General features: G+C 42.8%; 1 protein-coding gene and 1 long non-coding RNA gene across 2 annotated transcripts in view; both read left to right on the forward strand.

Moving 5' to 3' along the window:
- The window catches only part of LOC310708398, a 149,266-nt gene extending 137,046 nt beyond the window's left edge, over window positions 1-12,220 (forward strand). The window contains exon 2 of the long non-coding RNA XR_014526997.1: window positions 11,554-12,220. This is a non-coding gene — a long non-coding RNA (uncharacterized lncRNA). The remainder of the gene's footprint in view (window positions 1-11,553) is intronic.
- The window catches only part of MOGAT1 (monoacylglycerol O-acyltransferase 1), a 33,708-nt gene extending 21,488 nt beyond the window's left edge, over window positions 1-12,220 (forward strand). Inside the window, 4 exon segments of the mRNA XM_083506503.1 lie at window positions 1,376-1,575; window positions 4,550-6,573; window positions 7,137-7,866; window positions 11,570-12,220. Coding sequence (XP_083362629.1) covers window positions 1,376-1,575; window positions 4,550-4,704 — 355 coding nt within the window. The 3' untranslated portion in view covers window positions 4,705-6,573; window positions 7,137-7,866; window positions 11,570-12,220.
- Window positions 12,221-22,648: the final 10,428 nt, after the last annotated feature.

Raw genomic sequence — 22,648 nt, forward strand, 5'->3', positions numbered from 1 at the left:
ATGGAAGGTCTGAATGCTACCATATGTGCCAAAGTTATTTGTTGTTGTTTAGTCATTTGGTCGTGTCCGACTCTTCATGACCCCATGGACCAGAGCATGCCAGGCACTCCTGTCTTCTACTGCCTCCCACAGTTTTGTCAAACTCATGTTCGTAGCTTCGAGAACACTGTCCAACCATCTCGTCCTCTGTCATCCCCTTCTCCTTGTGCCCTCCTTCTTTCCCAACATCAGGGTCTTTTCCAGAGAGTCTTCTCTTCTCATGAGGTGGTGCTAAAGAGTCCATATTTGGCTGCCATGTACAAGGAACTTTCCCAGAATGCTCTCACACATGCAGCAGTGAAGGTCACAGAACTATTGAAGAACACCCCATCCCCATCCCAAAATCAAGACTGAAGGCCCATGAACTGCAGCTTTTGCCTTCAATTCCTGCATGAATCACTCATTTCTGAAGTGTTACAATTCCTTTGATGACCATGAGACACATTTAGTAACGGACAGTGCCTGTAGTGACTTTTTCAACTGGGTCGCGAGGTCAAGATCATAGCAAAAGGCTAACTAGGTCTTTTCTCATCAGGTCACATCAGCATCTTTGGGGAGGATTTTAGCTTTTTGTGTGAATGCTCTTCTGTCATCATTTCGTCCTCACTTTTACAAATGAGTTTTGCTGAACAAGAAGCGACTGTTCTGGTTCAGAACCACAACTGCAGAATGGTTGAAGACAAGACACTAGGATTCAAAACACTTAAAAAGTGATCAGTACTCTGGCTCACTACTGCTGTCACGTACAATGTAGCCAGCGATGATATCAAAGCGAATCACTTCTTGTATTTTGTTGGATGGCTGAGAATTCAAAAGCTGATGTCACAAGTTTAGTTAGTGGCAACATCTTTTAGCTGCCATTGGCTTTGTTGTCGTCGTTTAGTCGTGTCCAACTCTTCGTGAACTCATGGACCAGAGCACGCCAGGCACTCCTGTCTTCCACTGCCTCCCGCAGTTTGGTCAGACTCATGTTTGTAGCTTCGAGAACACTGTCCAACCATCTCACCCTCTGTCGTCCCCTTCTCCTTGTGCCCTCCATCTTTCCCAACACCAGGGTCTTTTCCAGGGCTCTTCTCATGAGGTGGCCAAAGTATTGGAGTCTCAGCTTCAGGATCTGTCCTTCCAGTGAGCACTCAGGGCTGATTTCCTTAAGAATGGATAGGTTTGATCTTTTTGCAGTCCATGGGAGTCTCAAGAGTCTCCTCCAGCACCATAATTCAAAAGCATCAATTCTTCGGTGATCAGCCATCTTTATGGTCCAGCTCCTTTAAATGGGTATACTTGTCAACCCATTGACGTGAATTATGTCAACTGCGTTGTTGCTTTTCTCTGGCAGGGCTCAACTGGTCCCAGTGTTTTCTTTTGGGGAAAATGAACTGTTCAAACAAGTTGCAAACCCCAAAGGATCAAGGCTCAGAACATTGCAAGAGAAACTGCAGAAGATTATGGGGTTTGCATTGCCTTTGTTTCATGGCAGAGGAATCTTTCAATATAGCTTTGGCGTGATGCCTTACAGGAAACCTGTTCACACTATTGGTAAGTTTTTTTTGCTCTCTTTTTGCTCTCATATGCACATGTTTAATATACAAATCTGTGTCAAGAAATAGTAGCTGCTTAGCCTTTGCAAACGGTTCCATATACCATCTAAGCACCAAATGCAGAAGAGGAAGAAGTTTGAAATAAGCATTTGTCTCTTTCCTGATCTTTTATTTATAGGTTTCCTCCTCTCCCCCTGCCCTTTGACTGTGTTGTGTTTATATGTAGCTCATAGAATTTGTCAGCAGAAAATAATCTACATAACATGCTTCAATTCATACTTTATTACCCGCATCCCTATGTTGTACGGTCGGTGTGGTATGTTGTGTTAAGAACATCATAAGAGCCTTTGTGGATCAGACCTTTTTTTTTTTTAAACTATTATTTCCATTTATATACTGCTCTTCTTACAAGATCCCAGAGCACTTCACAAGTAAAATACAAACCAAACAACTGCAACAACAAATCAAATAAGATGATATATTAAAATCACCAAAGCTTCAATACAGCAGTGAGATAATAAATACTTTGATTACATATCCTATAAAACACTGACAGTTGGGAAACTCTGGCCCGCGAGCGCTCCAATTGGAGAACAGCCTTTACCAAAGTTGTCATGGACTTTGAAGATGCTCAAACTCAGGATGAAAGGGAGAAACGTGCTAAGATGATAGCACATTTGGCAAAACCTCCCCATGATCAACTCCTGCCAGAAAATCTATGTCCCCACTGTGGAAGGACATGTGGATCCAGAATTGGCCTCCACAGTCACTTACAGACTCACCGTTAAGACCATGTTCATGGAAGACAATCTTACTCGGATATGAGTGATTCCCAGAGGAGGAGGAGGAGGACTTGGACCAGAGAGATTTGGGTTCCTACTGTACTCAACCAAGAAGCCCACTGGGTACACTTCAGTGATTGTGGATCCCATTATATCCCAGCTTGCTTACAGATCCCATTATCCCCATGCATGTCTCCTTGAGCTCCAAATAATTAGTGATTTAAAAATGTCCACTTACATTCCCATTTGGTTATCTACCAAAACCAGGTTATTTCAGGAGTTTGATAATATGTTGAGCAGTTTGTACTTTTTCCTATATTGCATTCCACCAATCCTGTACTTTGCGTAGTTTTCAAATGGTAAACTTCTAGCAACACACCATATTCTTGAGGTCTTGTGCAAGTATTATGTCAGCTACTTTAAAATGTAAACAGAATCATAAGATATGTTCTAACCACTTTTGTCAGGAGTGAAGAGAGGTCTGAAAACCACTTCTGGCTCAACTTTTGATTAAGAGAAGTGCTCTTCTAAAAAGTGGTGTTTTGCTTGCTACAGTATGATACGCCACAGAATATGTTGAGAGGTAGATTTGCATTTGTAAATACAAGTTAGAGATCATTAGAGGAGGTGTAGGAGAGAGGAGAAGAGGCTAAGAAAAGAACGAATGCTAACTGCAAAAACACTAGAACCTAAAAGGACAGGTGCATTCCTTTGGGCACTGACTGCTTAATTTAAACTGACCAATGCATGAGCCTTTTAGGGTGGAGCAGGTTCCAGGTGCTGATTCAACCTGATGCTTTATGAAAGTGATTTAAAAATAGCAAGAAAGAAATGCATGGTGGATGTGATTGAACAAAATAACTAACTTTTGGAAACTGAAAAGTATACAAGAACAATTTGCAACAAAGACACAGTTCTGTTAAACAAGAACACAAGGAGATCAATTGGCATACTCGTCATTTTAGACTGTGAATGCCTAGGTAAGTATAAGGACAAGTTCTATGATGTTTTGTATGCCTTTGTATCTTTGAGTACTTGTAAACATATCCCATGCATATAATAGTGTCCAAAATTTACAAACTAGTTCTAGGTTTAGATGGCACCATAAAGAAACAGGTTGTTCAGATAGCAGCAGTCATTTGATTATAAATATTGAATAAGGAAAATGTGCCCATTTTACTAGCCCAATAAAGTACAGTGGTACCTCGGGTTACATACGCTTCAGGTACAGACTCTGCTAACCCAGAAACAGTACCTTGGGTTAAGAACTTTGCTGCAGGATGAGAACAGAAATTGTGCTCTGGCGGCACGGCAGCAGCAGGAGGCCCCATTAGCTAAAGTGGTGCTTCAGGTTAAGTACCGTTTCAGGTTAAGAACGAACCTCCGGAACGAATTAAGTACTTAACCCGAGGTACCACTGTACTTCCATTCCTTAATAGGCAGATGCCTGTAATTAACAGAGCTGCAGCAGAAGTCCTTCCCACTTGCAAATCTATTTTCTTTGGACATATTGACATACTCTGTTTTCAGAATGGCTTCCTTTCGGCAAAAGAATCTGTCTTCAGTATGTGAGACTGTTTGGAAAAGCAGTTTGTTGGATGTAAACCACTTTGATTTAAAAAGCAAAACAAAAAACAATCGAGCAGTATATAATTTTTACGAAATAAATAAAATTGGGAATTTTACTTTTCATGTGACCATTCATTTTTGTTTGTTTTCACTTGCAAATTGATATTGCCATTCATACTGTATGTACATGAAGAAGTGTTGTAAGCAGCAACGTTGTATAGATCTTTGTTAACAGCTTCTGATGAAGTGGTGACACTGATCCTGCTAATTTCGCCAATATTTCCTTCTTGGACATTGCTGTTGCTCTGCAACAGAAACAAAACAGAACAGAACAGTGTGCTCTGCACACAGAACTATTTTTGAAAAATGTATTCAGGAAACCAACATAGTAAAGGGTATCCACATACCTCAGTGTGAGTGGTACTGAAAAATTGATAGGTAGATATTCCTAATGTCCACATTTGACAAGGTCATTTGTGATGCTCTGCTAATGCAGGAAAGTTTTAGGATTTGGATAGCTCTCAAGGTCCCTTACAATTTATGAAAGATCATTAGATATTTCAGAGCAATTACACAAATGACTCTCACTTGGATTTTCTTATTTTGTTTTTGATTTTGCAGTTGGGAACCCTATTGCAGTGAAACAGAATCTGAATCCCACCGTTGAAGAAATTAATCAACTCCACGAGAAATATCTGCAGGAACTCCAGGAGTTATTTGACAAAAACAAAGAAAAGTACGGGATATCAGAGCACGCATCTCTCACATTTACCTAAATTCAGGTTCAAGTACAAGGAGAATCTGATTCAGAAGAGTTGCTTGCTGGTGAAAAGCAACCTTTTACCCCATCCAACCCTTCTCTCCAACAACTTGCAAGAGTTACAATCTTCTTGTGTAGCTGGGTACAATGTGACGCATTTGCTTTAAAAAAAAAATGATTTGCAGTTCTCTCTGTGTTTTTGTATACTGTGTTTTGCTCTATTGTCTGGGAATGCATTTTTATTCCTTCTCTCAATGGATGCAGTTCTGTAACAAAACATTGCAAATCTACAAAGAATCCTAATGCTTTTTAATCTTGTGCTTTTTCCGAGACAGACTCAATCTGTAAGCACGGATAATTGGTCTGTACTATGTGAAGAAAGCGCTCATAGAATAAGTCTAGGGCTCCCATTCATCAGTCTTGTTCCTCCAGGAAATTTTTCCTACCTTTGAAACAGGTAGGGATTTTGCAGAGGTACGCTCTTGCAGAGTTCAGTTAGTATCCGAGTGGTTGCAGCAGAGAAGCCTTTGGTTTGTTTGTTTTTTTGAAAGAGAAGTGTATTGTGTCCATCTGAGTTGACTGAATAATTTTAAATGTTTCTGATGAATGCTCGTGTATGGCTTGTTGCCTAGCTATTGATCTGTATTTAACTATGCAATGCAATATGTGGCATATTCAGCATTCCTAAGCCATATGGTATTGTACTTGAAGTGATTTAATAAGCCAAAGATGCTCATTTAGCAGGGATGGGAACTTTGTACTTTTGTAATTGGTGTGTTTATTTAGAAGAGTAGTGTGATGAGGCAAAATTGATGATTCTCTGAAAGTTTGTTCACAGCACCCCTCCCAAATGATAATGGTAATAGAGGAAGACAAACCACTTTTGCTTCTAAAGGAGCCATGCATTGTGATTTTTTCCCTTTCAAAGCTCATTCACCAAAGAGACAGGTGGGAAGAGGTGCAAGTAATACTTTGCAATGTAACTTTTAAAACATTAGAACTGTGTTGCATATTCTCTAGCTTTCAGGTTGAGAGCAACAATTTCAGTGGGGCAGAAATATTTTGACAGAAAAAGTATTTGTAAACAATCACTCCCCTCCTTTTCTGTTCTGTATTATTGTTTTCCCTGGAGGCAAGTGCTTTTGCACCTATTTCCGCCCACTCTGCACTGCTGTCTTTCCTCATTTAAGTCACATAGTGATTCCCACTACTAGAGTATTGAGTAAACAGGATGACATCATTGCAGCCCAAGGACAAGGAACCTTTTTCAGCTCCCGGCCTGCATTCACTCTGTGGGGTCACATGACAGTGGTGAAGAGGGCCAGAGCAATGGATGGCATTCATTACCTTTCCACAGTAGGCTAGATTTTACACTCCCTCTTACACTCCTCGCGATGCTCCATCCAGGCAAGCAAGGAGCATTAGCTGAGTTCAAGGACACATTCCAGCCAGGCAAAAACTCCAAGGAGGCTGCAAAGCAGTGCTGATGAGGGCCGAGTGGGGTGGCTGGGGAAAGTCCCAAGAACAAGATAATAAAGGCCTGAATGGCTGCAACTGGCCTGTGGGTCCGAGATTCCTTATCCCTGTAACCAGTTAAATATAGCAGTGTATTGGATGGCACTGGGATCAATTAAGAAACAGGATAATGCTTCCTGGTTTAGTCACATGAGTGACCCCATCAAATCCGCTTGATTTTTTTGTTCTTTCCAAAGCATGTTTTTTTAGTAATCAAAAAGCTTTTGGCAGAGGGAAAATTAAGTCTAAGTATTATCAGTGGAAACCATGAAAAATGAGTTGGTGAAACAGCTCAGTCAGTAGAGCACGAGACTCTTAATCTCAGGGTTGTGGGTTCAAGCCTGACATTGGGCAAAAAGGTTTCTGCATTGCAAAATTAAGGGGAAGGATTTGCTGAAATAAAATTGGAAATTGGAATGCAGAAAGGGGAGGTATCTGGAAGTCAGTGAAATAAGTTTTAAGAAAAATGGATATGAAATTATACATGTTTGTTTTTTGTGTTTGTATGTTTGTATTGTGTATTGTGTATTGTTTGTGTTGATATAAATTGTGAAAATCCAATAAAAATCTATTTTAAAAAAAGGTTTCTGCATTGCAGGAGGTGGGACTAGATCAGGGGTCTGCAACCCGCGGCTCCGGAGCCGCATGTGGCTCTTTTACATCTTTGCTGCGGCTCCGGGGCAGATACTAGCGAGGGGAGGAGGCGCATTGTGCGCCCCAACACTCCTCACTGTGGCGGGCGCTGTACTGGCTGTGACGTCGCATGGGGGCGGTGCGTGCGTTAGTCACGCACCGTCCCGACGTCACCTTCCCGCCCGCTGTCAGATCGTGGCTCCGGAGATATATTTGTTTTAAATGTCACAATGGTTTTGCGGCTCCCAGTTGTTGTTTTTTCTTCAGAAACGGGTCCAAGTGGCTCTTTTTGTCTTAAAGGTTGCAGACCCCTGGACTAGATGACCCTTGTGGTCCTTTCCAACTCTACAGTTCTATGATTCTATTATCTGAATGTGTACAATTTCAGGCATTTGTTCCACTGGAAGCATTTGTCAGTTCAGAATTACACACACACACACACACACAAATTCTAAATTCCTAATTTATAGTTGCAGAGAGTTGCACCAACTAACCAAGCATGTAGCTGTAGTTTTTCATTTGAATCGAGCTCCAGACAACTGGATCATGCTTTGGAGGCATTGAGATTATTCCAGTGCAACTGAACAGCTGCTTGACATGAGTGATGTAATGCAAGAACTTAATTAAACAAGACTGAGGGGAAAATAAAGAGATAATATGAAAATTTGCCAATATTATTTTCCTCTACGAACCACTCATGCTTGAAGAGGGAGCTGGAAGTGGGGAGAAAAGAGCATATATTGTCTGGTCCAGTCCTTTCCTTTTAGTTTCTGATGGGAACGCTTGCTGAGGGACAAGCTAGCTAAGGCCGGACATCCTAGCAGCTGCTCTCCCGATACACAGAAGGTTGGTTTGCTGTCAGCATTTGCTTCAATTCCCCCTTGATATCACATTCTTGGTTCTTATGTCATTCTCAGCACTGCTGGTTCACAAAATTATTCAAAGCTCATTACTTCCTCATGCACCAGTTCACTTAAAAGGAGGTGTGTGTGTGTGTGAGAGAGAGAGAGAGAGAGAGAGAGAGAGAGAGGTAGGTGTGCATTTGATTGATCTGCCGCGGTCCCCGCTAATTGATTTGCGACTCCAATTAGCGATTTATGGCCGCCCGGCACACTTTCTCTTGTGCAGCTCTCAGTCACGTCTCAGCAGAGTTTCGCACAGCGGTGTAAACTGTCACGTAGTTTTGGCTTAGCATCCAGACAAACACACACAGCACCGGTTTGTCTATTTACAGCTTTTATTCCAACATTTCTCAGGAATTTCCAGGACTATTTGCAGCCATGACAGAACGGCATCCTTTCCCCACAAAGCACGCAGTGGGACTGACAAACTCTTCCCCAAGCTCCTCCCAAGCTTCCAAAAACTGACGTCAGAATGGTGTGGCATCATGGGAAGAACTTAACTCGTTAAGTTCCAGCCTCAACACCCCCCCTTGCTGCACCTTCTGACAAGACCCTTTTGAGTTCAACACCTTTCCCTTTGCCTTGTGCCACTTCCCGGCATCTTTCCCAGGCACCTGTTGAACCCCTTCAACACTCCCAGAATCACACTGTGCGAATCTGGCCCACGCACTTGTCGCTTGGTACCTTTCAGGTGGAATGCCCTTTGTTGTGCGACTAGACCTTCTGGGCATAAACTCAGATGTTACCTCTGACTCACTGCCACCAGGAACTGTGTCCTCCGCCTCACGGGATTCCCCTTCTGACTTAAAGCGTTTTCGAATCCTCTCCATTACACTCACAGGAGAACTAGGCTCACTCTTGGCCTCTCTTTTCACAACCTGTGGAGATACTACAGATACCTCCTCCTGTTCCTGACTTTGGTCAGTTACCTGATCGTCATCATCGAACTCAGCCTCTCTTTCCTCCCCCTCAGAATCTTCCTGTTCTGAGTCAGAGAGACACTCTGAGAGAACATCACGCTTGACAGCAGTCTTTGACTTTTTATCCTGCTCATAGAACTCAGCGTGCTTGCTGATCAGTAACTTACTCTGATCACCTGATGGAAACGCAAACCTCCATGCACTCGCTGTTGGCTCATACCCACAGAAAATCATTTTCCGGAACTTGGATCCATCTGGCCCCTGCAAAGCAGCAGGTACTGACACAGATGCATGTGACCCGAACATACGCAAAAAATGAATCTGGGGTTTCCTGCCATGCAACAACCTAAACGGTGTGTCACCTACCATTGAATTGTAGGTCCGATTCCAGGTGAAGCTTACATACTTGATTGCCTCCAGCCAAAACCTTGGAGGTAACCCAGAATCTTTCAGCAACACCTGTGCAGTTTTAACCAGAGCCTGACACTTCAGCCCTGCCACCCCCCACTGATTGGGTGAAGTCACTGTGTGACGTATCCCTTTCTTGCGAAAGAACTTCTGCAAAGCAGAACCTGTAAACTCAGCTCCTCTGTCACTTGTGACAGCTTGTACTTTGGTGGAAAACCTTATTTCTACCTCCTCAATCCAATGTTTGATCAGCTGTGCTGCATCATCCTTGGATTTGAGACCGTGTGTCCAGGAATTCTGTGTAAAATCTTCCTGCATCGTAAGCAGATACCTTGACCCTCCCAGACTTGGTTCCTTTACAGGACCCCACAAATCTATGTGAATTTGTTCAAAAGGTTTTGTTGTTATCCTCTCTACTTTCGGATAACTGCATCCTTTTACCTTTGCCAGTTTGCAAGTTTCACAACTTATAGCATGTCCACATTCTGAGATGTTACAACCTTTGGAAACTTCAGGTAGCACCTGTAGTTGTTCCAAACAACCATGAGCTGTTCGTGTATGCCAAGTATGGACACATGAATCATGATTGGGAATTGTAGCACGCAGTGCTTGTGCTTTCTCAACCTTCCCATCACCCTCCAGAGGCGTTTTAAGAATGAAGAGATCATTCTGCCCCTTTTTAACCTTGGCAAGCATCCTCCCTCCTTTGGAGATTGTGCACACATCATCCTGAAAACAAACCGTAAATCCCATTTTCAGTAAATAAGGCACAGATAAAAGACAGTGGTGCATCCCAGGAACAGTACAACTCTCCAACGTTTCCTGTAAAATAGACATAAAGAGATTTGTAACGTTAGTCACATATTTTTTCTGTCCATTTGCAAACAGTACAGTCTTCCCAACCGGAATTGCCTTGCAATTCCACCTCTCAACAGCAGGTGTCTCTGGAATCAAATTGCAATTAGCTGCAGAGTCAATAATAAAACTTAGTTCTGTCCCACAGCTGTCTTCAGACAAAGCCAGACTAGCTGTTATTTGATAAGTCTCCTCCTGGCACCTGGCACGTCCACCAGCCTCAGTCCCACGCCTGGTTGTTTTTCCAGACTGGTTGCCATGGAAACCCGACTGGTTCCCATGAGAGTTCAGCTGTTTGACCTTGGCAACATCCTGCCTTGCCTCTCTGCTCCGGTGGGGGCAATCTCGCCGCAGATGTCCCGGAGCATTACACACGTAGCAAAGACGAACTCCAGTGGAAAAACACTGCCTGGGGCTCTTTTCAGCTGGCCTGGCCCTCCTTCTTCCGGAATAGCACTCCTTGCCAGATCCGCCCCCCCTGAACTGCCGCTTCATTCCAGCAGGTTCAGTGGAAAACATTTCAAACTTGCCTTTGGAACCTTCCGCCCCCCCGACTTGCTCACTAGCACTCCTTGAGGCTAAATCATCAGGAACAGGGGCTCCAGCCATCTCTAGGCTTTCAGCTTCCACCTGCCCTTGGCCTCCTGCTGAGTCTTCACACAGACGTTTCAGCACTCGCCAAGCCTCACACGCAGATTCAACGCCTCCCAGGTGATGTTGCAAACTAGCATGAACACCTGCCCGCAACATGCAGACCTCAGCTTTCATAGCTTTCTCCCTCTGCATTTTCTCCTCCAGAGAAGCAGATTGCGATTTTCCTGCATCTCTGTCATCTCTGTCCACCAGTTGCACTGGTTCCCTCTGGGAAATGTCCCAAACTTCCGTGGCTATGAACCACGCTCTCACCCTTTTTGTCCAGGTATTCCACGCTTGGACGGTGAGTTCCTCAAGCTGTTCAAACGGAGCTTGAATCACCTCCTGGCCATCTGCCATCTTCCTCCCGTTCTCCCCAGACGCCCCAAGCTGTACTCACAAGATCACCAGCTCCCCTGGCGTGGAGAAACGATTCCCTGCTGCTCTCAGCTCCTTGGCTCCACAGCATTTAGCAACACAGGCAAATTTCTGCGTTTTTCAGCTTGCTTGCTTGCTTCCGCCTCCTACCGTGCCTCCTGCTCGAAACCGCAGATCAAAGCTCCCGGCAGTATCTCCCGTGACAGGTTTACGATCGATGATTTAGGTTACCCATAACCTGTGCATTTGATTGATCTGCCGCAGTCCCCGCTAATTGATTTGCGACTCCAATTAGCGATTTATGGCCGCCTGGCACACTTTCTCTTGCGCAGCTCTCAGTCACGTCTCAGCAGAGTTTCGCACAGCGGTGTAAACTGTCACGTAGTTTTGGCTTAGCATCCAGACAAACACACACAGCACCGGTTTGTCTATTTACAGCTTTTATTCCAACATTTCTCAGGAATTTCCAGGACTATTTGCAGCCATGACAGAACGGCATCCTTTCCCCACAAAGCACGCAGTGGGACTGACAAACTCTTCCCCAAGCTCCTCCCAAGCTTCCAAAAACTGACGTCAGAATGGTGTGGCATCATGGGAAGAACTTAACTCGTTAAGTTCCAGCCTCAACAGTAGGTAGGTCATGGGTCATACCGCCACTGATTGCCCTATACCTAAGACATCAATGATGGTTGGCCCCACTGAGATTGGCAGAACGGAAGGCTGGGAGTCTGACAGTAGGCAGAGTCAATGACAAGCAGAGCCATCTCATTCTAGTTTTGTGCCCAGTCCTCTGCTGAGTTTTACAAGGACAACATGGGAAACTGAAGAGAAGGAAGCTGACACGTGGGAGTGGTTAAGGGCAGATTGACGTTGGTGGGACAGTGTCCTGTTCATTCTAATGGACCCATCTCCACTGCCCACACTTTCCCTTAAAACCCCCAAAGAAAAACAGTTCTCTTACCATCTCCAAGCCTTCCCAGAAGAGAGTGACCACTTGCTAGTCTGACTAGCAAGTCTGACTTAGCAAAAGGCAACTTGCTACCTTCCAAGTGAAAGCAGTTCAGAGTGGGAGTATTGCTTCCTATAATAATCACATAGGTAATCCTAGCCAATCAAGAATAGCCCTTCAACAGGTGTTGCAGTGTGTTGAACATTCTTGCAAAATACATACACGCAAACTGCTGTTTTCTGCTGCTCCAGCCTTGTTGCTGTATTATGGCTTTTTAAAATACAGATTGATTATTTTGTTGAACGGAAGCTCAAGAAGAATAAACCATTTGGATATGAATATGTGGGTGTGCTTACATGTACTCAATCTTTTATGTGTGTTCTTTCATAATTATCTAGCAGCCCATTGATGAAGAGATTAGCTTCATGCGGTTTTAGCTTAGCCAATGTCTTTCCATCATGGTTTTATCACAATATCTTTATGCTATTTATATTGGCAGACAGTCCACTAAGATAATCTGCAGACACATCATGTAGTTCCGCTCCATTCAAAGGAGCTGGGTGTTGGTGATTTTCATATTCTTTCCACAATGGCATGTATGCAGCATGCTGTAATATAATGAAAATGAAGAAAGAAGGAGGTTTGATTAAGGCTACAATCGTATTCCCACTTACCTGGCAGGAAGCCCCATTGAACTCTTTGGGGCTTACTTCAGAGTAGACATGCACTGTAAATGTCTTGATGTATTAGTGTCTCATCACTGAACGAACGAAGGAAAGGAACAGCTGCTTCCTAGTATAAGGCTCTCAAATTTAATAATGGAAGATCAACATTGCAGCTTGTTGCTATGGAAGGGGAGAGAGTGAATTATCATTTGGAATATGAGAAGGGGAGGATAATATTATTAGTGTTGTGTATTTTCAAAGTAGTCTTAAATATTAAATATCTTATCCTTTGCAACAGCATTATCCTCCTATTGTGGCTGGATTCTGAAGCAAACACAGCCTGTTGACCAACTACTTTTCTGATATATTTAGTGAAGTAAAGTGAGTGAACTACAACTCCCATCAGCCCCAGCGAGTCTGGCCATTGGCTAGCGATGATGGGAGTAGGGATGGGGGCGATATTTGATTCAGGTAGCATGTAAAGCCGAATTTATCAAATTTGCACTTTCTGAAACAATATGAAAACACAGCCATCTTTTGAAATTTGCAGTTAACTGAATTTTGGGGTGTAGTTTTCCAACCAACCAAGGTCAAACAGTGGTCAAAACAGCATACGAAATGTGTTTTATCAGGAAAACTTTGCATTAAAATGCAATTTTAAAAATCATGATAGGTTCTTCCTGGGGGGAAAAAAATCTCAAATTGCTGCAGAAATGCAGAGAACTGAATTTGAGAATGGAAAAATGAGCAAGTGAGAGAACTGAAAGTGACAGAACCATCCGCCCCATAGGAGCATTATAGTTCAGTAACATCTGGAGGGCCAAAGGTTTCTACACCTGATGTTGAGGAAGAAAACTAACATCTCATATTTCAAGGAACATGTTGACTTTACCTTTGTGTAGTAATGCAGGAGTGGGTCATTTCTTGCAGCCAGGGCTTTTTTGAGACAGTACTTACTGGTATAGAATACCAGCACCTCTATTTTGGTCCCTCATGGCAAGTATTTTGTCCTGGCACCTGCAGCACTTCTATCAGTATACCTCATATTTTACCAAAAAAAAAAAAAAAGGGTTCTGCCTGCAGTTATGCAAGACAAACACACCTGCTTTATATTTCTTTAGCTCCACTAGATGGCATATCTCCTTTCTCGCCATCCATTTGTTATTTGCCAAATTGTGGACGAGAAAGAAATAACCTGGAGAGAGCAGAAAGTGAAAACCTACTCTCTGCTTCATTTTTGTATCATCAAAGCAAACCCCTTTCTATTCCTATGCTAAATCATCTTTCAGTGTCATGAGCAGTGGCTTATGGGTATGATTTTCACATTAGTAAAATATTCCTATGGTCTGAAGGGAAACCAGAGTTTCATGTTAGAAACACCAAGAACGAGGCCAGCACGTACATAGCCAACTCCTGAACCCACAAAGGAAATTTTAAAAACCTTAGAGATGATTTCTGCTAAGCAAGGAGGCAGGTGCCATTTAAACCAACGTAAGAGAGAAAGTCATCAAAATTGGGCTGTGGTATATAGCCTTTGCCCCTGTTTCTTCCACCAAGGTCCATTCCATCATCCAATGCCAAACATAAGAAACCCTGCAACTGACCTTCTTTGCTCTGTTACTCATGAGAGGAGTAAGAAGCCTGTTTGTAAGTTCCTAGGTCAGTGTAGGTGGATTTGAGCTGTTTGTCCATCTGCCTTCATCCCTTCTATTCTTAATAAAGCTTTATTTAATTGGGTTGTTGGAGTCCAGAATGTGTGTTTGCTAAACTCAAGGATTTTTGTAATCTCCCATGTGCCCTAACTGCTGGGTGCATTCTACTTGGTATAAGATTTGGGGTGTTAGAGAAAAGGAAGCTATTCTGATCTCTGGGAGAGTTTAAGAGCTAAGTGCTGGCTTCACTCCCCAAGTGAACTAAGAGGGATCTGGCTGGAAAATGCAGGGTATGTTGTCTCAGGATCCTTCCCCCCTTTTTTTCTTGAGCATGCCAGGATCCTGCTCCTGCAAGTTTGAGAGACAGTGGTGTGGCAACTGTTACCAGATAGTCAATACACATCTGGCCTACTCTACAAGGCAGTTGTGCAAGGCCTCCTCCTTCCATCAAACACACCAGAACTAATGGTCCTGCTGTACAATCCTGTTGCATAACAGTTGCTTTTAAACCATCTAGTGCAAAAAAAAATCTGGGAGCAATGCAGCACAGCATGCTTCATTCTTAAAGCTTATATCTGTAACGCTATGATCTGAGTAAATGCTAACTGGGCATATGCACCAACTTGCATAAGTTGTATGATGGGAATGATTGACATATGTGTGTGTAATTATATCTGTATTTAATGACTGGTGATTCTAACAATCAAGTGGGTGATTAGATGAAGTTGTAAGCTTATAAAGAAGCCTTGCAACTAAATTAAGAAAAGCTACCAGTTTAGCAGGGGAAAATACTAGCCTGTCCACCCAGTCCCCACTCTTCTATGTTCATACTTGTATTGATGGACGGTTGTCTTGTTTTAAAAGAACTGACAGACAGCCGGTTGATGGGAGCAATATTTGACAGTGCTAATCTGTATTACATAGGATTAACCAGGCTGAGTAATTAACTTGCATAAGCCCTTTAGGGCATTTAGAACACCCAAGGCATTCTTTATATTGTGATGTAAGGAATACTGAAAGGCAGGCAGTATTCCTTGCATTACAATAATTCATTCATTTTAGAGGAATGAAAAGCAAGGATGAATATCCTGTAGTACAGTGATTCCCAATTAGCTAAAAAAACAACACCTCAACAACTTTGCTAGTATCCGTATTTTTACATCTAGAAATATGGCAACCCTACCCAATTGGGAACCACTGCTCTAGAACAACAACAAACAACCTATATCAGTGCAAAAGACAGCAACATATGATCACAGATTAGCTAATTAAGATATCTCATTACCCAAACCAATCCGTTCTATTTAGTTTGCATTCCACTGGTGATCCTGCTCCTCTTCCCCTTCCAAACTTGCATATACCACCATTAAACCCCCAAGTACATGAATCGATTTCATGTAGAAGCAAACATATTGCAGTCCTACACACACCTACCCTGGGAATAAGTCCTGTTGACATACTGGGATTTACCTTTCAGCAAACATGCATAGGATTGCACTGCAGAACCTTTTATGTTTCTTCTGAACTTACATGCAAGTCAAAGACAGTTCTTACAAGCAGCAGGGAAGAGGCATTCAGGATGTCATAATGCTTGAATTTAGAAGTTAACTGTAAATTGTTCCACCTTCATTAATCCAACAAAATGAAACAACACCCCACCCCTGAGACACACTTGCCAATAAAGTCTGTCAATGATTGGCAACCAACTTTGCCAATAATGCCTGCCTGATTACTTCCAATGTCCTACCCTGGGGGTGGAGAACCTCTGGTTCATGAACCAAATGTGGTCCTCAATACCTCTTCAACTGGCCCATGGGACTCTCTCCATGCCATGCTCCTCAATCTACTACTCCATGCTAGCCTTGGATTTCTTTTGACTGACTAGAAAGTGGGCTGTGATAATGCTTTTTGTTTTCCTTGATGGAAAGGTGGGTGAACAGAGGGGTCTCAAAACCTCCAGTTGCAGCATGAGTTGAATGTATCCTATTGTACAAATATAAACTGCATCCATTGCTCTGCTGATTTTTGCCTCTGGTCCCCGCCCCCCAATTATACCTATGAGGGAATGTGGCCCTGAGGCTGGAAAACATTCCCTACCCGTGTCCTACTCAAATGCTACTGCCAAACTCTGACCCTTGGGGAGAGCTGGTTGTGCCCAAGGTAATGTAATATTGACCACAAATTAGGGGATAAATGTTGAGGGGAAACTGACCAATGTAAAAGATTAACTGGACTTTCCTAGGAGCTGCTCACATAGGCATATCAAGTCCCACTAAGCCGTTCCAAGAAAGACATTATGCCAAATATAATGTATTTTTACTGCCCTGACAGAGAAATCCACATCTGGGGATTGGCCAATACTGCCATCTTATCAGGTGAACTCTCACCCACTGAACTTAGTTCCTTCAAGATAAGATTTGAATTGGGCACCTCTTTGTAACTATGCAAGTTTGCATGGACTTTGACTAATGATCTTTCTGCCCTTTGAGGCTGAACATGGTTACAGACTGAGTCTACAGAGCTTTTTTTCCTCTGACATCAAGTGGGGTGGATTTTTTTGTTGCTGTTTTGTTTCATTCGCAGATCCTAGAGACTGCTTGCTGCCTGTTTACAGCAGACGGAGGATAGCCTGTAAGGTACAGAAGTGGGCAGGCAGAGACATGCACACTACCGGAGAAAATGTTATAGCGTTCTATTGGAAAAGATTTAAGCTGCATTCATTATACTAGTGCAGGGGTCAGCAAACTTTTTCAGCAAGGGGCCGGTCCACTGTCCCTCAGACCTTTGGGGAGGGGGGCTGGACTATATTTTGAAAAAACAAAACAAAAAATGAATTCCTATGCCCCCAAAATAACCCCGAGATGCATTTTAAATAAAAACACACATTCTACTCATGTAAAAACACATTGGTTCCCGGACTGTTCCCTGGCCGGATTTAGAAGGTGATTGGGCCGGATCCGGCCCCCCATGCCTTAGTTTGCCTACCCATGTACTAGGGCTCTGAGCTAACAATGTTCTAGGGATTCTGACAAAACATATAATCCACTTCTGTCAAAACAACCACTGCAATGCTTGTACATCCAGATCTGGCCCCTCTTTAGGAAATTCTCCTTCATGTTTTTTTGCTGACCGGTGTTCTTGGCAACCATTCACAAACACAGAGAAGAATGAAAATTCTGTACTGAATGTTCCAAACCAATCAAATTAAAGGATTCCTTGGTCTGACAATTTGGGGAAAGAGGCAGACAGCTGTTGCTGAAGAGTGCACGTGGACAGCTGTTTCTAATCTTATGGGTGAGAGTATTGCAGCATTTGTCTGAGAAAAAGGCATGGGTGTGTGTAATACACATCTGCAAAATACACATTCTGACTTCCATCCATTTCCACCTGCTGCAAGATTCAACCTGTCTTAAAAGTAAGCCAGCTCTACAAAATGTAGGCAGTTGTTCTTAACGGTTGCTTGTATGCCAAGTGAATCATCGTGGCTGTACTGTAATCCAAAGCTCTAATTCACAGGCCAGAATCCCTTTTTGGAAGGATGGGCTTGGGTATATCATAGTGTGAAGTACAAATTGTCTCTACCACCATTAAGGTGCCCCATATTTTTCTATACTCTGTCCCTGGCGTTTTTGCCAGTTGAAGACATATCATTATAGGCAAAGTATGGCATCCTTAACAGAGTTGCTTAAGAAAACCAACCAGTTTTAGGATAAAGGTAAAGGGACCCCTGACCATTAGGTCCAGTTGTGACCGACTCTAGGGTTGTGGCGCTCATCTCGCTTTATTGGCCGAGGGAGCCGGCGTACAGCTTCCGGGTCATGTGGCCAGCATGACTAAGCTGCTTCTGGCGAACCAGAGCAGTGCACGGAAACGCCGTTTACCTTCCCGCCGGAGCGGTACCTATTTATCTACTTGCACTCTGACATGCTTTCGAACTGCTAGGTGGGCAGGAGCTGGGACTGAGCAACAGGAGCTCACCCCGTCACGGGGATTCGAACCGCCAACCTTCTGATCAGCAAGTCCTAGGCTCTGTGGTTTAACCCACAGCACCACCCGTGTTTTAGGATAGCTTGATCCGAAAATGGTTTGTTCAGAATGAAGTTCCATTCATTTCTATCCAATCTTTTCAAGCCACAAGCATAGGTGGGATTGTAAGATGAAACGGCTGCTACTGGTAAATCTGCGATATTTAACTATAATACCCACTCTTACATTGGTGTTCAGTTCCAAGGATTCTGCTTATACATGAAAATCCCATATATTTAAACCCTTGGAGCTGTTCCACAGCTAGTGGGGTGGGGGAAGGGAATCCCCAGTACCTCCAGAGTCTGTGTGCCTAGTGGGCCTTGCCCAGCAACGGAGAAGAGTTGCTCTATGACATGGGCGTTTTTCTAGTATAAAATAAAGAGCACACAAAGCTTAAAAGAAATTAAATAAGAAACTTGTTCTTCTGCAAACAATGCACTGGGTAGTGCCATAAGCATATAACAGTTAAAATAATTGCACAGTTAACCACAGAGTAATGATCTCCATTTGGTAACGGCACCATGTTAGAGTCAAGAGAACAATATTGTTTGAGCACGAGGTATAGAAACATTGACATATTCAAACACAACCTTTATTACCTTGTTTCAGCAATGCTCTGCAAGCTGTGCTATATTAGCATATTCAGTAACTTCAGAAGTGTCAAGCTGATTTAGGCAGAAATCCTAACCCCACTCAATAGGCATGGGAATAAGTCCCATTGAATATAGAGGGACTTCCTTCTGAGTGATCTGTTTTAGGATTGCAATATAAGTGAAGATAAGAAGGGATAGTCTGTGAAGCGCATCTAGTGCTGTGCACTATTTCAGTTTTTTACTCTGAAATAGTGAGAGTATTTTAATATTTATGCTTTAAACAAAGGACCGAAGGTGGCAAGTGTTGATTTTGAAAGCCGCTAGCACTGAATGGTTACTTGTTGGCTTCATCAGTGTAAAAGTTAAAAGGCATGATTATTGATATTTCATTTTTCACTTAGGGGACTGTCTATCTTTAGAGTTATGTTGGCATGTAATGCCAGTGCTATGGTCTTAAGGCCCATAATATAGCAACCTTGGTGGAGCTAATCAGGTCTGCATATGGAAACCCTTATACATATCACATTTAACTCTATTGGAGAAAGGTGCCTGATATTGCTATGAAATAAACGAAGGCTCCAGATGGATTTGGTGCTTTTCCAAGTAAAGTATGTAAAATATATTGTTACATACCCCACCCTAATCTCTGAACAGTACAAATTCCAGGGGTTCCAGGCGCTTACCCAGGGTTCAGTTTCCTTGGAATGAGGGACAGATGAGACTGTGGTGTCTTTTTATTTTTTCTATGATATTTATTAATTTTCCAATAAAAGCAAATTTATAACATCATTAAACATCAAAAACTCATCACACATCTTTTTTTCTTTTAGACTTCCATCAACATGTCTGATAATTTTCCGTAATTATCACAAATCTTCCCATTTCTTAATTTATATTGCACTATATATATCTTATCTTACCATGTTGTTTAAACAATATTTCTACCAAATCTTCTTACAGAGCTTCTTGAAAACTTACAAACGTTATATCATTATCACAAATATTTTTAATATATTCTGTAAATTTAATCCAGTCCTCAGTGAATCTTTGGTCTCGTTGGTTGCGAATCCTCCCTGTCAATCTGTCCAGTTTCGTGTAATCCATTAATTTCGATCTCCATTCTTCAATCGTAGGCATTCGATCTCCATTCTTCAATCGTAGGCATAAAGACTGTGGTGTCTTTATGGTTTATTTACACATATACACAACACCAGAGGCTCACAGCACTAACACCCCAGAACAGGCTTCCTCAAACTTGGCTCTCCAGATGTTTTTGGCCTACAACTCCCATGATCCCTAGCTAGCAGGACCAGTGGTCAGGGATGATGGGAATTGTACTCTCAAAACACCTGGAGGGCCGAGTTTGAGGAAACCTGCCCCAGAAGGTCTTGCTTCTCCCATAGTCACAGTCTTGGATTCTGACACAAATCAAGCATGGCTCTCACTATCTGGTTCTGCCAGCAACCCACTCTCAGCTCATATATAGTGGTACCTCAGGTTACATACGCTTCAGGTTACAGACTCCGCTAACCCAGAAATAGTAACTCGGGTTAAGAACTTTGCTTCAGGATGAGAACAGAAATCGTGCAGCGGCGGCACGGCGGCAATGGGAGGCCCTATTAGCTAAAGTGGTGCTTCAGGTTAAGAACAGTTTCAGGTTAACAATGGACCTCCGCAACAAATTACTTTTGTCTTTCTCACTACCAGCCAGGTGAGTGAGGGGGTCCACCCATTTGCTCTCTGGCTCAGAGCCACTTCTTTTGTTATACTAATGAGGGTCCTCAGGACCATTCACTCACAAAGAAACTAGCCTGACTAGTTCAACAATGAAATCCTCCATTACATTTTAACCCTTGCTGAATCCAGAACCCCAGGAATGAGAAGGGATTCAGGCATCATACAGATTGACACCCTCCCCACAAAAAACTCCCAACAATACGTTCTTGCCCCGAAGATCTTATAGCTGAATTTCTATGAACTTGTAATGGAGAAATTGCAGCTATCATAACTACTGAATGACTTTTCGCTGATTTGGCTAGTGGAATTCTGTTCAGATTGCAACATACCACCTCGCCATATCCACGTTTCTTATTGCTTGGTTCTAACATGACACAAGTGCTATATTTGAATACACACAAATACACACAAAGTTTTTCCACCATTTGTGGTTCTGTGATTGCAAAACTCTTTTCTGTTTTTAGGCCCTGCCATAACCTGCCTTGTATAAATATTTTCTTAATGACAGGATATGAATAAGTAGAACAAATTTGTACCAGTTCTTCTTTCTAAAAATGATATCTAGCTCACCAGGTACTAAATAGTAATCATATTTGCAAGTGAAAGCTGCTAAAATGTCACTCCCCCTCCTCCCAGCCTACTCTACTCTTGCTGGGGTACTGCTCCCATCATATGCAACCATTGGCCATGCTGGTTAGTGCTGATGGGAGTGGGAGTCCAACAACTTCTAGAGGGCAAAAGGTTCATCACCGCTGGTGTTGTCCAACACTAGCCATTTACCTAGTTAATCTGAGAATCTAGGGAATGGAGGGTAAAATTATAAATAGTATAATAAGCTATTTGTTTTTTCCTCCTGATCACACTTCACTTATTGTTGACATTTGAGTCTTCAAAAGGCAACTTGCAAAACAGGTCTCACCATGCTTCAAAGGGCTGTTTCTGGGGTTTGTGCCATCCATTCAGGTGGAAAATTACTGTCGTGCTGTTGGAGCTAAGGCCTTACAATGTGAGAGACAGACTTTTGGATATTATTTGCAAACAGACGGGCAAGGAAACAAGATGGTTGTTGGAAAACTTGGAAGCCAAGACCCAAGTTTGGGGCAAGTACTCCTTGGTGAGAGATCCCCAGATTTAACATTGCAAAACATGCAGTATAGAAAAACATGGAAATATAGGATGTAAAACCTTAAAAATGTCCCCTTTCCAATGAACTTCCACATCCCCAGACCACACAATTAAAAAGTTATAAAATGATTTACTTACAAAACCCTTCAAATGTCAGATTGAGGTGCTTTTCCATACAGGAGTCTGAATAAGTTGCACAGGCAGTAAAATGTAGCTTAGTTACAAAATGGTACAAGTTTCTAAACTATTGGTAGGAAAACTTTAGTTTCAGACTCCCTTCTTGTCTGAAACAAACAAACAAACAAAAAGCTGACATAATGTTTCATGAACAGTTCATCAAATGTATTAAGTGCAATCCTAAACTGGCAGGCATTGGGGGAGGAAGAATAAAGAGGAGTGAGGTTGGAGAGAAATTAAGTGTGAAGCAAAGCAAGATAAAACCTACAGTGATAATTACATCACAGCAAAATAGTTATAGTGACAATTGACACAATAATTGTTGGTGATAATGCAAACATTACACTTTATGAATCTGGTGAGAGGAAGTGGGGGAAGGGGCAAACTCGACAACCAGTTCTTAAGTCACCTGCAGACTGTCATTATTTTGCAGGAGGGATTAGAACATACCCATTGGACTTCCGGGTTGGCGCCTCTGGTAATGGCGGATTTCCTCCGATCGGGAGGAATCCGCTCCATGGAAAACAGGGTCTGAACCGCCACGGCGAGGCGGAGACCCATCAAAAACCACAGGCGGGAGAAGACTGTGGACGTGGCATTCGGCTGGCACCTTTGCGCCCCCCCCTACTCACGGGGAAACCCGGTTTTAGGGGATCCGGAGCGACGTGGGGTGAGTGGCGCAGTGCTTTGAATCGACTGCTTCTTTCACGGAGTGAAGCCGCATTGCTGTTGCCGGAGAGCGCTGACTTTTTCCTGTGGACAACTGGATTTTAAACAACTGCCCGTGAGTAG

Source organism: Podarcis liolepis (genome assembly GCF_965112155.1).
Source record: "Podarcis liolepis genome assembly, chromosome: 5".
Classification (NCBI taxonomy): domain Eukaryota; kingdom Metazoa; phylum Chordata; class Lepidosauria; order Squamata; family Lacertidae; genus Podarcis; species Podarcis liolepis.